Source organism: Vombatus ursinus, unplaced genomic scaffold, assembly GCF_900497805.2.
Source record: "Vombatus ursinus unplaced genomic scaffold, bare-nosed wombat genome assembly UNPS02014772.1, whole genome shotgun sequence".
Lineage (NCBI taxonomy): Eukaryota > Metazoa > Chordata > Mammalia > Diprotodontia > Vombatidae > Vombatus > Vombatus ursinus.
In genome coordinates, this window is record NW_020954550.1 from 1,168,697 (window position 1) to 1,185,719 (window position 17,023).

At 38.2% G+C, this 17,023-nt stretch overlaps 1 protein-coding gene across 1 annotated transcript in view; it reads left to right on the forward strand.

Moving 5' to 3' along the window:
- Window positions 1-17,023, forward strand: part of SV2C (synaptic vesicle glycoprotein 2C) — a 205,520-nt gene that overhangs the window by 167,339 nt on the left and 21,158 nt on the right. The window contains exons 10-11 of the mRNA XM_027863597.1: window positions 562-765; window positions 2,689-2,848. Coding sequence (XP_027719398.1) covers window positions 562-765; window positions 2,689-2,848 — 364 coding nt within the window. The remainder of the gene's footprint in view (window positions 1-561; window positions 766-2,688; window positions 2,849-17,023) is intronic.

A 17,023-nucleotide genomic window follows, 5' to 3' on the forward strand; every position in this document is an offset into this window, starting at 1 on the left:
GACACTGGGGACACACCAAAAAATGAAAAATCACTTGTTTTCAAGAAGCTTATAGTCTATAGGGGAGGTAATGTATACCGTTAAGTATATAAAAATGTATCTCTCAAGTTGTGAGGAAAACACATTGTAAGCCTACCCTTAAATTCCTATGCAAATATGAGTTGCTATTATCAAATATCTGCTGTGTGCAAGGCACTATGGGGAATATAAAAATACATAAAACATAGTCCCTACCCTCACTGGGCTTGAAATCAGGAAAACTCATCTTCACGTCCACCCTCAGACAAGCTATGTGACCTTGGGCCAATCTCTTAACCCTGTTTGTTTGTTTCCTCATCTGTAAAATGAGCTGAAAGAGGAAATGGCAAACCACTCCAGTATCTTTGCCAAGAAAACCCCAAATGGGGTCACAAAGAATCAGACACAAGTGAAACAACTAAACAACAACAACAACTACTCTCTGGAGGTCTACAATCCCAATGTTCTTAATAATTCTTGGCATATTTCCTAATCACACCACAATTGGGTGTTATCTATTCACTTCTACACTCTCTTCCACAGATTTTGAGCCATATAAATTCATTGACAGCAAATTTAAAAACTGCACATTTTTGCACAATAAAACCGGATGTCAGATCAGCTTTGATGATGACTATAGCGCCTACTGGATTTACTTTGTTAATTTCCTGGGTACACTGGCAGTGTTGCCAGGGAACATCGTATCTGCACTGCTAATGGACAGGATTGGACGTTTAACCATGCTAGGTATGTATGTGTTTGCCTGGATTATGTGAAACGAAGCAACTGCTCTTATGTTCTAGCTGATGCCCAGATTTTTCTTTTGGAATCTGCAACCCTTAGAAGTAAAAACATCCCTTCCACAGACCTGTCCTTGGATACTTAATTGTAGCCTAACATCATCTGTAACTCCATTTCACAGGAACAGTTCTCATGAATTCATTACCAGACTGGAAAAATAATTACATATAACCAATGTGTATTTTTTCATTTAAATAGCCAATAAATTTATAATGTTCATTTCATAGTCTCCGTGTTTGAAATCCAGTTGGTTGGACAAGCTAATCTTTCTTCCTGGAGACTAACCTGCTAGGTCAGGTCAATGATTTACAGTGGGGCGTGAAGTATAATAGGAAGCCGTCTAGGAATCAGAAACTTGGATTCCAGGTCCCAGGCTGGACATTTTACTAGGTGTATGATTAATCCTGGAACAAGTTTCTGACCCTCTCTGGACTCAGTTAACTTACCTGTACAATGAGGGGATTGAGTTAAATGATGTCCAAGATCACTTCCTGCTCTGAATTTGTGGTCCTGTACCCTCTAGGAGACAGCTAGCAGGCACAGCGGATAGAGCACTGGGCTTGGAATCAGGAAGACTCATCTTCCTGAGTTCAAATCCAGGTTCAGACACTAACTGTGTGACTCTGGGCAAGTCACTTAACCTTATTTGCCTCAGTTTCCTCATCTGTAAAATGAGCTGGAGAAGGAAATGGCAAACCACTCCAGCACCTTTGCCAAGATAATCCCAAATAGGGTCACAATGAATCAGACACGACTGAATAAGACCTCTCTGAACCTCAGGTTCCTCTTTAAAATAGAGATAAGAATACTTCTATGTAGTAAAGACAGCATGGTATAGTAGATACAGTGCAGGGTCTGAGGTCAGGGAAACCTGGATTCAAATCCTGCCTCTGACACTTAGGAGCTACGTGACCTTTGACAAGTCCTTTAATCTCTTTGTGCCTCAGATGACTCTCTGGGACTCATCCATGAAGTCACAGCATGCTCTGTGTTGATGGAGGGAGCTCCTGTGTTGATGAAATAACAGACTCTTCTCATAATATTTCCATTACTGCCTACCTTACAGGTTCATTGTAAGGGAAGCCCTTTGTTCAACCTAAGGCACAATATAAATGTGAGCTATTGGTGACGGTTGTTGTCATGGTACTACTGCAGTCCTCATCTTCAAAAGCTAAAAAGCTTCTGCTCAGCTTAGCAGGCATTCAGTCAGTCAATTAGCATTTATCAAGAGCCTATTATGTTGGGCTATAAGAAATGATGAACAAGCTGATTTCAGAAAAACCTGGAAAGACTTACATGAACTGATACAAAGTAAAGTGAGCAGAACCAGGAGAACGTTGTATACAGTAACAGCCAATATTGTATGATGATCTACTGGGAATGACTTAGCTATTCTCAGCAACACAATGACGAGACAATTCCAAAGGCCTCATGATGAAAAATACCATCTACCTCCAGAGAAAGAACCAATGGAAGCTGAATGCAAATAAAGCATACTATTTTTCATTTTCTTTATTTTTATGTCTTTTTTTTCTTTTTGGTCTCTGTCTTCTTTCACAATATGACTAATATGGAAATATGTTTTATATGATATATCAAATTGCTTGCCATTTCATGGAGGGAGAGGGAAAGGAGAGAAGAAGAGAATTTGGAACTCAAATTTTTTAATAAATGAATGTAAAAATTTTCTTTATATTTATTTTGGGGGAAAATAAAATATTATTTAAAACAAACAAAAAAAAAAGAGCTTACTATGTACCAAGTACTAAGCTAAGTGCTGGGGCTTTGCTCGTGGTGATTATTGAATGCTAAGGACACCTGCTCTGAGAAAACAAACAACATAACTGTTTTTGTGTGGTTTCTCATTAGGTGGCTCTATGGTGCTTTCTGGGATTAGCTGCTTTTTCCTGTGGTTTGGTACCAGTGAATCCATGATGATAGGCATGCTATGTCTCTATAATGGCCTGACCATTTCTGCCTGGAACTCTCTGGATGTGGTCACTGTGGAACTCTACCCAACAGACAGAAGGTATGTTCCAACCAGTCAGCATGTTTAGGAAGAACTGGGCTTACCGAAGTGGTGGAAACAGTGTCAGCACTAGCCGAATAGACCACTGTCCCCTAAAACTACCTGAAAACATCTGGCTTGTGAGCTGAAGGTTACAGAAAAGTCTCAAATAACAATAATAAAGCCAGAATGTGTAACTGGTAGCAAAAACAGAGACATGAAACTGAAAGAAGTTAATTAGAAATATGAATTTGTTTATTGGCTGAGGATATGTGGAGGCTATAATAAGACAGCAGGCACTAGGATTTAATAGCATCTTTTGGACCAGCTAATGAGTGTGGGCAAAGATTTGAACTGCTCCTCAGTCCCAGGAGGGTGAATATATAAGGTCAGCAGGTGTCTGCATAATCTCTCTAATAACCACAAAGAAGGGCCCTAAAACCCAGATTTGGACTTTCCAGAGCATTTGGAGGAAGGCCCGGTGCATTTCCAATTTCTGTAAGGATTGCCATTAAAAGAAAATTAGTCATCCGGACCCAAAGCTGGAGACATTCAGACCTCCAGCCTTGTGTCTGAGAAAAGGCTCTGGAGGATGAGGCTTTTAGTTAGGAAATGGAATGAGTTCTGCAATGGAATAATTGATTTTTTAAAAAAAAAAAGGAAGCCATTTTCTTATGTTGTTTGGCATGTGTGAAGACAAGAGTCCTTTTTTTTTGTCTCAGTCTCAAATGACTCTTCTGTTTCCTCCCCATGGAGATTGACTCTGCCTTTGGATGGAGTCAACACTATTCTCTTCGCTTTGATTGGGAGTGTGCCAGGGAGTAGGGATTTTTCCAGGGTTGCAGTCAAAATGTTTTTACTCCTGAGTAGGAATGTTCTTCCACCCCACCATCCTGACTTTCTCTTCTTTCACCTTTCTCACCTCCAATTCATGCTGTTCCCTCTAGTTACAGTCTTAATTTCTTTTTTTTTCCCATTTTCTTTTATATTATGAATATAATGCTCATGAACAAACAAAACTATTTCAGTATACAAAGCAAAAAAGGATCGTCTGTGAAAACTTGGAACTTCTATTACATGTATTTTACCACTACCAAAATAATAATCCTAAAACATCACTTTCTTCATGACCTTAGCCTTCCTTCTCAAAATCTTCCACAACTCCCCATTACCAACAGAATAAAATCCAAATTCCTTAGTTTGATATTTGTCATCATGGCTACGAAACCTCCCAGAACAAATGGATGGGGCAGAGATGAGACGGTAGGAGTGTTAATGAGGTTCAGCCAAAAGACAATCAAAGGATCTGAGTTTGAATCCTGCCTCTAAAAGTTACTACCTATTCATTCTTGGGAAGTTATTTCCTCTCTACTAGCCTCAGTTTTAGCGGTAAAATGAAAAGGTCAGCCTAGAGGACCTTTATGACCTCTCCCAGCTCTAAAATGTTAATCTTAGGAAGCCCAGGATTTCTGATTGGTTCTCACACTGGGTAATGGGCTATTTCAAAATTTCTGTTGTTTAGTCTTTTTCAATAGTGTCTAACTCTTCATGATCCCCTTGGGGTATTTTGTTTTGTTTTGTTTTGCTTTTTGGTGAGGCAATTGGGGGTTAAGTGTCTTGCCCACGGTCACACAGCTAGTAAGTGTCAAATGTCTGAGGCTGTTTGCCTCAGGGTCCTCAAGGACTAAGCCCTAAAAGCCCCTCCACTTTTTGTTTTGATCTGCAGCTCAGAAGGTTTGGAGGTTGGTTCCTTGAGCTAAGCTCTCTAGAGGGAACAGTGGGCACTGGGCCAAGACCAGCTATTAGCTGTGAGGACAGAATAGGTCTGGTAGCAAAAATAGAATGCATTGGCTTTATTAGGTTCTAATGAATGCCAATTTCCACCAGCAAACTGGAAGGTGACTTTAATTGCATCATTAGTAAGGATTACTTCATTACATTTCTGGAAAGCTTCCATTTTCCAGGCCTGGACTAAAATATTCAGTAATGATAAGCTAATAAATCTTTCTTGATGTAAATTCCATTCTCCTGCCCCTAAGTAGTAGCTTCTGTTGTTCCCTAAAATCAGTAGCCGGGTCGTACAGGGGAAGCTAGGTAGCATAGTGGATAGAATTCCAGGTTTGAAGTCAGGAAAACCTGAATTCAAATCTGGCCTCACACACTTATTTGCTGTGTGACCCTGGGCAAGTCACCTAATCCTGCTTGCCTCAGTTTCCTCATCTGTACAATGAGTTAGAGAAGGAAATGGCAAATCACTCCAGTATCTTTCCCCTCCCCCCAAAAAAACAAAAAAGCAAAAAACCTCTTGGGCAGCTAGGTAGCACAGTGGATGGAGCTCTAGCCTTGGAGGTCACGCAGTTAGTAAGTGTCTGAGGCTAGATTGGAACTCAGCTCTTCCTGACTCCAGGCCTGGCACTCCAGCCACTGAGCCACCTAGCTGCCCCAGACACTTAGCAGAACAAGTCATTTAACCTCTGTCTGCCTCAGTTTCCTCATCTGTCAAATGTAGATAATAATAGCACCTACCTCCTGGGGTTGTTGCGATCATCAAATGAGATAGTATTTGCAAATCACTTAGCACAGTCCTTGGCACACAGTAGGCTCATAACGAATACTTGTTTCCTTCCTTTGTGACACTAGATACCAGATAAAATATAGAACTGGACTTTGACGTCAGAGAGGTTGGTGTCAATGACTGAATGAATCATAGATCTTGAACTTGAAGAGAGCTCAGATTGAGGCTATCCAGTCCAGCCTCCTTATTTTGCAAAGAAGAAACTGAGTCTAAGGGAGTTTAAGGTCATTTAGGTTGCTGTTTTTCAGTCATGTCTGACTCTTTGTGACCCCTTTGGGGATTTTTCTTGGCACAGATACCAGAGTGGTTTTCTATTTTCTTCTTCATCTCCTTTTACAGATGAGGAAACTGAGGCAAATAGGTTAACTGACTTGCCCAGGGTCACACAGTTAGTGTCTGAGGCCAAATTTGAACTCAGGAAAATGAGTCTTCCTGACTTCAGACCTGACACTCTATCCATTGCTCCACATATCTGTCATTTAGGTAGTGAGCGGGATTTGAACCCAGAACCCCTGACTCCAGAGCTAGTAGCTCTTTCCACCGTGCCACCCAACCTGTTTAAGTAATGAGGCTCTCGGAGACTTGCCCAAGGTCACATAGGAAGTTAAGTGTCAAAGGCAGGATTTGAATCCAGGTCCTCTTGATTCTCAGTCCAGCACTCTTCCTACTACACCGTGAAACTTGAGGGATTGTTAGCTATCCTGAGTCAGTGTTCATTTTAAAACTTTAGATGCAGATACTTAGAAGATCCAGGATGTCTTTTGGGAGAAACTCAACTTAGGGAACATGGATGAGGGTGATTTGGAAATGAAGGTATCGTGTGGAAGCAAGAGACTCCTATTTCTGTCTAGCTGGTGAATCCGAGGCCCTGTACGTCTTGATGCTGATTCCCATAAAGCTATTCCAACACATGAGAGTTGTGATGACAAATACAACATTTGGCTGGCACAGTTTACACTTAGCACAGTGAGTGACACACAGTAGGTGCTTAATATATGTTGATTGATTGATTGAATCTACAGGAGTTCTCCTTAGGGAAAAGAATACAGAAAGGGGCGGGGGGGGGGATGGTTGAACAGAGCCAGTGCTTAGTGAGTGAATGATCTTAGAAATGTTTGTGTCCACCATAGTTGAAAGAACACTCCTTCCTCACCTCTACCTTTTAGAATCCCCAGTTTTCTTCAAAGCTCAGCTCAAGCACCACCCCCAGCAACAATCATTTATTGATACCTACCATGTGCCAGGCATTGTGCTAAGCACTAGGGTTATCAAGAGATGCAAAGCCAGTCCTTCCCCTCAAGGAGTTTACAATCTAAGAGGGAGACAACATACAAAGAACTGTGTATAAACAAGATTTACAGGATTAATTGTAGATAACCTCAGAAGAAAGGCATTAACGGGGACCAGAAAAGGCTTTCTATAGAATGTGGAATCTTAGCTGAGTTTAAGAAAGCCAGGGAATCCAAGAGGTAGAAACAAGAGGAGAAAGGGAGAGTTCCAGGCATGAGGGACAGCTATGGGGGAAAATTCTCAGAGGCAAGAGATGGAGTGTCTGGTGCTAAGAAATCCTAGGGTATATGGAGGGAAGACTGGAAAAGTGGGAGGGGGCCAGATTATGGATGGCTTTAAAAACCAAACTGGGGATTTTATATTTGATCCTTGAGGTGATAGGGAGTCACTGGAGTTTAATTTAGAAAAATCACTTTGATAGCAGAGTGAAGGATGGACTGGAGTGAGCAACCTTTCACGGAAAGGTCAAAGGAGATGGTTTCTTCTTCCAAACAGCCATCACTTATGTGAGCTTCCAACTGGCCCTGTCCTGTTCCCTACTTCCACCTCAAAAACAGACTCATCTGCCCCACACACTTGCTACCTCAATATTTTATGCTTCTTGCCTGGAGTGCAAAAATGGATAGTTATAGTACTGCTTTAAAAAAAATAGCGAAATGAATTCAATTCATTATGCCCTGGGGGTGGCTCTAAAAGGAGAGACTAATGCTGTGATTTACCATCATTCTGACTGATACAGGTCTGTGTAATAAATATTACAATGACCAGAGGCAAGCAAATTGATTCTAAACTCAGCCAGTTGGCTGAGAGCTGAGCCATGTGACCTGAACCAGCCAAATAGCAATTACAATACCTATATCAACAGAATATTCTGAAGAAAAATGAGAATAATATGGGCTCTTTGAAAAGAACGTGCTATGTAGATTTGAGGTATTCTTGTTATTATCTAGAATCTAATTATAGAAGATGAGGAGAATGCCACAGATAATGCATTTTCTCCATTTATGTCTGCTGTGGGGGATTCTTTTCTCTCCACTCGTTCATTCCTCCCTTTGCTTTTATTCAGTCGAAATCAATTGATGATTATTGAGATCTAACATTTTCAAGCAACTTCTATAAGGGTCATAGCTTTCCAAAAGATTCATAATTAAATATCTGCTGTTCCTACGTGAACCAGTGAAAACCTTCCTCACTGGGTACAGGGTTGCAGAGTGGAGAGAGCTCTGGCTTCTATGTGTGTTCCCTGGACACACCTCTTCAGAGGACCTGTGTTCAAATCCTGACTTTGTCACTTACACATGTGACCTTAGAAATGTCACAACCCTTCTTAGTCTCAGTTTCCTCATCTGTAAAATGGACTAGATAACCTCTAAGGTTTCTTCCAGCTTTAAATCTAGGCTCCCATTACATTTTCTCTCTCCCTTACTTCCCAGAAACAGGCGTTTGACTGTTTTACTCTAAGCATTACCCTAAGCAAAGAAGAACATATAAACCCCCAAATATCGCATTCTTGGGGTGACAGCATTGTAAAGCATAGGTAATTCTTTATTCCATTTGTCATGTGCTCATTTGATCCAAAAATGGGAAGAGCTCCACTGAGAAGTTTACACGTGTACACACACACACACACACACACACACACACACACACACACCCTTTCGACATGCCATTTTCTCCTCTAGAATCTGTATCTAAGTCTCACAGTTGTACCCTATCTCTCCTTCTGGGGCAGACGAGTCCCAGAGCTGCCACTCTGCTATCCTCAAATAAAATTTAGTGGAAAGAGTATTGACTGGACTAGGAATCACACATAACCAGGATCTAGTCTTGGCTCCTCTACAGACTGACATGAGACCCTTGGTAAATGACTTAATTTAATAAAATAATATTTTATCTTTTCCCAATTACATGTAAAGACAATTTTTAACATTCATTTTTAAAAAATTTTTGAGTTCCAAATTTTCTCTCACCTCCCCCCAAAGACAATAAGCAATTTGATATAGGTTATATATGTGCAGTCATGTAAAACATATTTCCCTATTAGTCATGTTGTGAAAGAAGAAACAGACCAAAAAAAAAGCATAAAAAGAATAAAGCAAGTGAAAAGTAGCATGCTTTAATCTACATTCGGACTAATGGTTTAATTAACTTATTTAGGCCCTTGTTTTCTCATCTGGAAAATGGGATTTCTGGACTAGAGGCTTTCAAAGTACCTTTCCAGCTCAAATGCTTTGCCAACAGGGAGAAATATTTGGTGAGACCCATATAAGAAGTACAGGCATTTATTTCCCCATCCCATGATTCACTCCATACAGGGATGTCAAATGTTTGCTTTTCTTAGGATTTGAGGAGTTATTTTTGGTTTACTCATTTACAGAAAATTCAGCATTATAACTCTTCATTAAAATGTAGCTCCTAATTCTTTGGATTCAGATTATTGTGGGACAAATTAATACTCCCTAAAATGCTATACTGATTACATCTTTGACCCAGGTGTTCACTGGCTGCTCATAGGAGCTTTCTAAGGGAGGGCCTCTAAGTTTGGAAAGTGTTCCTCAGACACTGTAATCATTTTGCAGTGGGTCAAGTCTGAAGCTTAAAAGTTTCCACAAAGGATTTAAGAGCAATAAATGCTTTCTGGCCACTGAATTCTAATTTATTTGCTTGTATTTGAGGAACGTATTTGTGTATGGAATGTTTTGCAATTCACTTCAGTATGTTATGGAGCAGTACTACAAATATGGCATAAGTCATTAGAAATTCATGCTCTCCAAAGATGGTCAAAAGTTCTGCTTTCTGTAATTGACCATTATGGTTTCTCTGCAACTGCTATGGTCTGCTTGGTAAATATCCTTTGTTATTAATACTGTCTGGAAAGATCACTGATCTTACATGAAGGAGGTTTGGTTTAAACCCTAGTTCTGCCACTGTTGAGGAAAAAATATTAATTCTATACTTTTCATTTTAGGCACATCTACCAGAAACAATTTAATTTAAGTTGATCTTATTCTAAATTGAAGCCATCTCTAGCTTAGAGAGAGACATGTTGAAATTGGCATGGTTCTCTATATTTTTGGACATCTTTCTCCCTCAAGACAGTTTGATGTTACATTTACAGGAAGCTTGAATAAGGAAAAGGTTATGTTAAAATACAGTTTGGGATTAACATTCTAGAACAATAATCACTAATAGATTTCTTCCTTAACTACTCCCCCAAGAATGGCCAAGACCTCCTCCCTTTCTGAACAGATAAGAATGGGTCATAGGTCAATTGTTTCAGGGAATGGAGAAGGCAGGGATCTCAGTAATCACAATAGCTATTATATATGTGTGTGTGTTTGTGTGTGTGTATATATAATTTTATATATTTTATATTATATATAATTATTATATTTTATTTATTATAATTATAATATTTTATATTTTATATTATATGTATGTATATAATTAGATCCTTTGGGGTTTACAGTGCACTTAAAAATCCTCATTTTTATCTTCCCAACAATTTTGTGAAGTAGGTGCTATCCTCATCTTACAGATGAGGAAACTGAGGCAAATAGAGGTTAATTGACTTGACCAGAGTCATACAATTGGTAGGTAAATTTTTGAGATGGGATTTGAACTTAGGTCTTCCTGATCCCAGGTCCAGTACCCTTTCCACTGAGCTCCAAGTACCTCTTTGTCAAACTTTGTTTTCTACCCTTAATCCATTTCCTTAAGAAAGGCCTTTGGTTTTCAAACCACCTTTGAGGGAAGAGAAAAGAGTCTGGAAAGGGCTTTTAGACCAGAGAAATATTATTTCAGTATTTCTAATTGAGAGTTTTAATATGCTTCCATGACAACTGAGCCACTGTGTAATTTGGAACAAGTCACTTCAGTTCTTTGAGCCTCAGTTTTCTCATCTAGAAAATGCAGATAATATTGTCAATATAGAAGGGAGGATGGGGCACTATGGAACAAAGGGGTGGAAGAAAGCATATAGACCCATATATACACAAATATTTCTAGCAGCTACTTGTGTAGAGTCAAAGAACTGGAAACTATAAGAGTGCTCATCAATTGGAGAATGGATGAACAGGGATCATGTTGTGGTGGAGAGAACTGAGGAAACAGTTTGAGCTTTAGAACATATCTATTTATTAAGCAATGCATGCCAATTGCATAATATATTGGAACCAGGTCTCCTTAGCTTGGCACTGGACCCTGAAAACAGGGGGAGACAGATTTTTTTATGCATTAAAATAATGCATCATAAAATAAGCAGGATACAAAACAGGATGTATAACTTGGTAATCTAACTTATAACTAGAGGAAAGATTAGAGGCTTTCGAAATCAGGAAGGGGAGAGCAAACAAGCGTAATTAATAGAAATCAGGAAAAGAGGTATCCTACTCCCTGCAAGGGTCTATATTCAATTAAAGGAACATGGAAACAATAACTTATTGACCAGTACAGAACCAGTTTTCAGATAAGACTTCTCAGTGGCTTGAATTGTTTAATTGTGAGAAAACCCCTTGCATTAATTTTTGGATCCGACGGGTTTCTGGTCAGGTTCTTAGTTAAGGGTCTCTAAACAACAGGTAGAGGTGGTCCAGCTTCCCAGCCATGAAGGGCTAAGTTCAAGCAATGCAATAAAGTTTTCTCACAATTTCCATAATTGAATAAAATTTTCTCACAAGAAAGAAATTGGATTAGACCCATAATTGAATAGAAAAGGAACTGAGCTAGATCCAGAGTTGAGTCACAAGATAGCATCAGTGTGGTTCACTCAATTCCCAATTCCCTTTGTTCTCCCTTTTGATTTGAGAGGGAAGAGCCAGCTCACTCCCTCCATGGATCACTTATCTATAAGCCAAATCTATAAGGTTTTTCATATATTCATAATCAGAATTATGCAAAACAGGCTACAGATCACACTACTTAGAGGACTCACAATGGACCAATTTTGAGAGGAGAGATTTACATATCACCAAGGTAACTAAGAAAACTCCGCAAATGTAAACACCATGAAACAAACAGCCAAAGCAATGCAATGATGATCATCATTATTAAATAATATCAAGCCTTCTTGTACCTTAGTAACTTGCTCCCAATGTCCATTTAATTTAATCATCACATTTTGTCTTCAGTCCAAATGTCCCATGTGGTTGCCTGGTCCTTGGAAATATCTTCTCTTTGACATTCTGGAATAGACCTTGTCCTCAGGGTACCTCTCAAAGGGGCTCTGCTTCTCTGGTTCTAAATCACTTGTAGAGATTCCCAGATAATTCTTCTAAAATCTGCCAGTAATAAGACTTAATGCAATTTAGTTCAATCTCTTAAATTTGGTTCTTCAAATTTGAAAGTTCAGAGAATTTTGGTTTTTATATACCACTTGTTGTTTCTATCTTTACTTAAACCCTATACCTGATATAAGAATAAAAAAATCATAAGGGTATAACTTGTAAAATGAACCTTTCTGTCTTTTAAAATTATTAGACAGATAATTTTCAAATAGGAGAATAATTTCACTTTTTTTACAATCATCAATACAATTTTATATGTAAAATCCTTAATCTAATTTTGATAATGTATTACTAAAACATACTCAAAGCCTAAATTTCCCTTCTATATAAATTTGGAAGTCAATCATATACATATGCATATAGTTTTTAGAGAAAATAGTCTAATCCTGTTACTTTCTCAAAATTTACTATTCCATTTAATCAGAAAACTTTTATATTATATCTTTATCTTGTTACTCTCTCTAATTCCTCCTTTAGGAAGATATCATCCCCCTATATTATAATTTGACCACAAATACAGATTAAAATTGTAATATGTTTCATACTTGCATCCTATTATAGTAACTCAGATGTTCCAATATCAATTTATTAATTAATAGAATTGGTATTGTACTTAATAAAACTTCTATTGCTTACTACCCTGACTATAGAAATCTGGTATGAAAGGAAAAGGAGGGATATAGTTATTACAATGTCAAAACTCATCCCCTCAAAGGCACAGACTGATCTGAAATATACCATAACAGGGGAAAAACTACCTTAGCTCTGTTTGATTCCAGGCATGAGTCGTATCTGACAGCCAATCATGTATCAAAACTCCAGAGAATATCAAAGACAGGCTCAGGATTAACCAGGTGGGGAAATTTCCTGTTCAGAAAGGAAATAACACAATGGGGAAACTGAGTCAAGAAGCTCCTACCTTAAGCCATGCCAAGGTCAACCCCTCAACTATTCCTAGGGGCAGATATTTACCAGTAGCAGTTTTCAAACTACAACACATATCATTTTCTACTATTGGCTTCATGACAATTCAGAAAACCATCCCTATGATCAGAATGTAAAACAAAATTATAGTCCCATCACTAATCATAACTTAGGGCTTGAATATTATTAATTTTCTCATATTTTCCTAACAGTTACATTTCATTTATCCTTTACTTATAAACTAAAACTAATTACATTCTGGGTTTCAAACATACAGCAAATACCTGATAGCTGACCCACATTAATGTATTGAAGTTATATTTTAAACTAAGAAACCATTCAAGCTATATGATTTATTAGCAAAACAGGCATAATAAACAAGTCAATGGATTCCCCAGTCAGTCCAAAGACCCATTTATTATGTTTGTTTTGCTAATAAATCATACAGTTAAATTATTTCTTCAATTATTACAAATTATCCACCATGATATATAAATGTAATGGAGTACTACTGTGCCATAAGAAACAACAAAAGTGATGGTTTCAAAGAATTCTATGAAAACTTGTATGAACTGATGCCAAGTAAAACGAGCAGAACCAGGAAAACAATTTCTATTTTAACAAGGACATTATAAAAACAAATAGCTTTGAAAGACTTAAGATTTCAGTGCAATGACCAAATGATGCCTATGGAGAAAATTGAAGAAAAGTAACAATAAAAAAATGACTGGGAGACTGCTCTATGACCTACAAGGCCACCTACCACATTCTTCATCTCACCTGTTCAATGGAGAAACCTCATCTCTTATTAATCTCCCAACTCCGCTCCCATCCCCCTCCCCAGAAGAGCTTATTAGAATTACTAAATAACTTGAGACCACTCAACATTATCTTTTCCCCTCATCACTCCTTACCTCTTCCATCTCTCCTATTTCAGAGGAAGAATAAACTCTCCTCTTTGCCCAATCTCACCCATTTCACCTTCTCCAGGACCTCACATCTTCAATCTTCTACACTGGCTTCTTCCTCTCCAGTTGTATGTATGTAATCAGCAGCAAGCATTTGTTAAATGACTATTATGTGCAAGGCACTGGTAACACAAAGACATCCCTCTCCACAAAGACACCTCTATCCTCAAGAAACTTCAAGTCTATTGGGAGCCAAATTTACATAGATTGGTGCAACATCACAGAGTATTAACAATTAGAGGGATGAGCAAAAGGTTCCAATAGGAATTGGCACCTTAGTCAAACCTTGAAGGAAAATAATACTTCTAAGTAGCAGAGAAAAGGAGGACCAGATATTCTGGACATGTAGAACAGTCTGTACAGAGATAGGAGATAGGGTGCTGATTTCAGATAATGGCAGAGCAAGGTTTTCCCTATACAAAGAAAAACAAAAAAAGTCCCCTTTCTTACTCAAACTACCAACTTTTGCCTTCTTTTCACTGCCAAGCTTCCCCAAATCATAATTTATACTGTCTGTCTACCCTTCCTTACCACATTCCTCATTAACCCTTTGAAAGCTGGCTTCTTTATCCACTCTACTAAAACTGTCCTATTAAAGGGCACCTGCTGATCATTAAATTAAATGACTTTTTCTTAATTCTCCTCGAATTTTCTGCAGCATTTGACACTGCGGACTACTACCCTTTTTAAAATGCTTTTCTACCTTGGGTTCCATGACACTGCATTCTCCTGGTTTGCTCTCACCCCTCTGACTCTTCTTTCTCAATCTCCTTCCACTGTTTCCTTTTTTTTCACCCTTCCTCCTTAATATAGATATTTTACAAAACTCTTAACTGGATCTGCCTGTCTTTTCTCTACACGCTCTCCATTGTTGATATCCTGTACACCTATGGTTTTAGTTATGGACTTCATGAGGATGACTTCCAAAGTTCTTCCTAGTTCTAGGTATATGAACCTGTGGCCAACTGAGTCCATTTCTCCTCTCTGTCAGTAGATGGGTAACTTTCTTCACCATTGGTATTCTAGAAGCATGACTTCTCATTGTGTTGATTACAGACCTTAAACCTTTCAAAGTTGTTCTGTTGTTACTATCTAAATTGTTCTCTTGGTTTTGCTCACTTCACTTTACATCAATTCTCAGGCTTGTCTGAAACTGTCCCTCTAATCATTTCTTATTATATAATAATGAATTAGCATTATTAAGCACTATTATGTACCAGGCACTGTGCTAAGTACTGAAAATGCAAAGAAAGGCAAAGGACAGTTCCTGCTCTCAAGGAGCTCACAGTCTATTGGAGAAGACAACATGAAAACAATTATGTATGAACAAAACATAGGATAAAATTATAATCTACAGTGCTCGATTATATTCATATACCAAAATTTGTTCAAACTCCCCAAATGAGGGGCACCCTTTTAGTTTGCAATTCTTTGCCATCACAAAAAGAACTGCTATAAGTATTTTTACATATGTGTCCTTTTCCTCTTTCTTTGATCTTATTGTGATATAGACCTCATAATGGTATTGCTATATCAAAAGGTATTCCATTTAGTAACTCTTAGGGGCAAGCTATAAACAGCTTAATGAAAAATGCTCCAATTCACTAATAATGTGAGAAACACAAATTAAAGCAACTTTGAGGTTCCACCTCATACCAGTCAGACTGACAAACTTGACCAAAAAAGGAAAATGACAAGTGTTAGAGGGCCTTCAAGAAAATAGACACATAAATGCATTGTCGGTGGCGCTGTGAATTAGTGCAATGATTCTGGAAAACAATTTGGAACAAATTAATCTTTCTAACGTATAGCTCTGACAATGTCACTTGCCACTCAAAAGCTTTCAATGGATCCTCCCATTGTCTACAGAAGAAGCTCTAAATACCTTGATTTAAAATTCAAAGCTATTGTGACCAATTTATCTATAACCTACCTTTTCAACCTTATCTCACTCTATCTCCCTTCTTATACTCTGGGCTTCCTTTACATTGGACTCTACCTACCTTGGAAAAAGCTTCTACATCAACACCTTTGCTAAGATTAGAATGTCTTTCTATACCTCTCTAAAATCTGCCCAATGAAGCCCTAGCTATCCTTCAAGAGCCAGCTCAATTGTCACCACTTCCATTTCCCAGTTCTCTCAACTAGAAGTCATCTCTCCCTCCCATGAACTTTTGTAGCTTATGGGCAATTACAGTTCATGTACTTTTCCTGGTCTTTTTTTTAAATTTTGGTCATTTTGTACATATCATTTTCTCTACTAAATCATGAGTTCCTTAAGAAAAGTAACCATTTTTTTAGTCTTTATATCCTAGCACCTGTCACAATTCATTGCACACAGTAGGTGCTTAATCAATATTTGCCAATTAAATAAAATACAGTTATCCCTTCCACACTGTGGGAATTAGGGGTGCACTGCCCCAGTAATCTGGAAAAAATCTGTATAAAATTATAATAGAAAAGAAATTGTGTATATTTGTGGCATTAAAAGATAAAATATGTTGATATTATACGATACTATACATATATTTTATGCATTTCGGAATTTCTAAATTTTTTCTGTGTCATCTGCCAGTCTTCATATGTTGTCTGTGGCTCTGCAAACTCCCCAAAATTCCCATTTAATTTTTTTATTCTGACCCATTATATATCAAAACTGTGATGGGGAACGTCACAATGTGGAAAGAATAACTGTACATATTCCTTAACCTGACATCCAAGGCCCTCACAATCTGGCTACAATCTGCCTAATTTCATGCAACCCTATATTCCAGGCAAACTGAACTACTCACAGCCCCAGTTCTGATCTTGCCATCTCTTCTTATCTGGTCACATTATCCCCCACACCTGGAATAGATTAAAGTCAAGTCCAAAAGCATTTATTTATTAAGAGCTTACTACGAGCCAGGCAATACGTTAAGTATTTGTGTTACAAAGAAAGGCAAAAATGGTCCCTGCCCCTAAAGAAGCTCACAGCCTAATAGGAAGGTAACATGAAAACAATTATGTACAAATAAGATATAGACAGGATAAATTGAAAGTAATCAACAGAGGGAAGGCAGTAGGATTAAGGGAGATAAGGAAAGGCTTCTTGCAGAAGGTAGGATTTTAGCTGAGATTTGAGGGAATCCAGGACTTGGAGACAAGGAAGGAG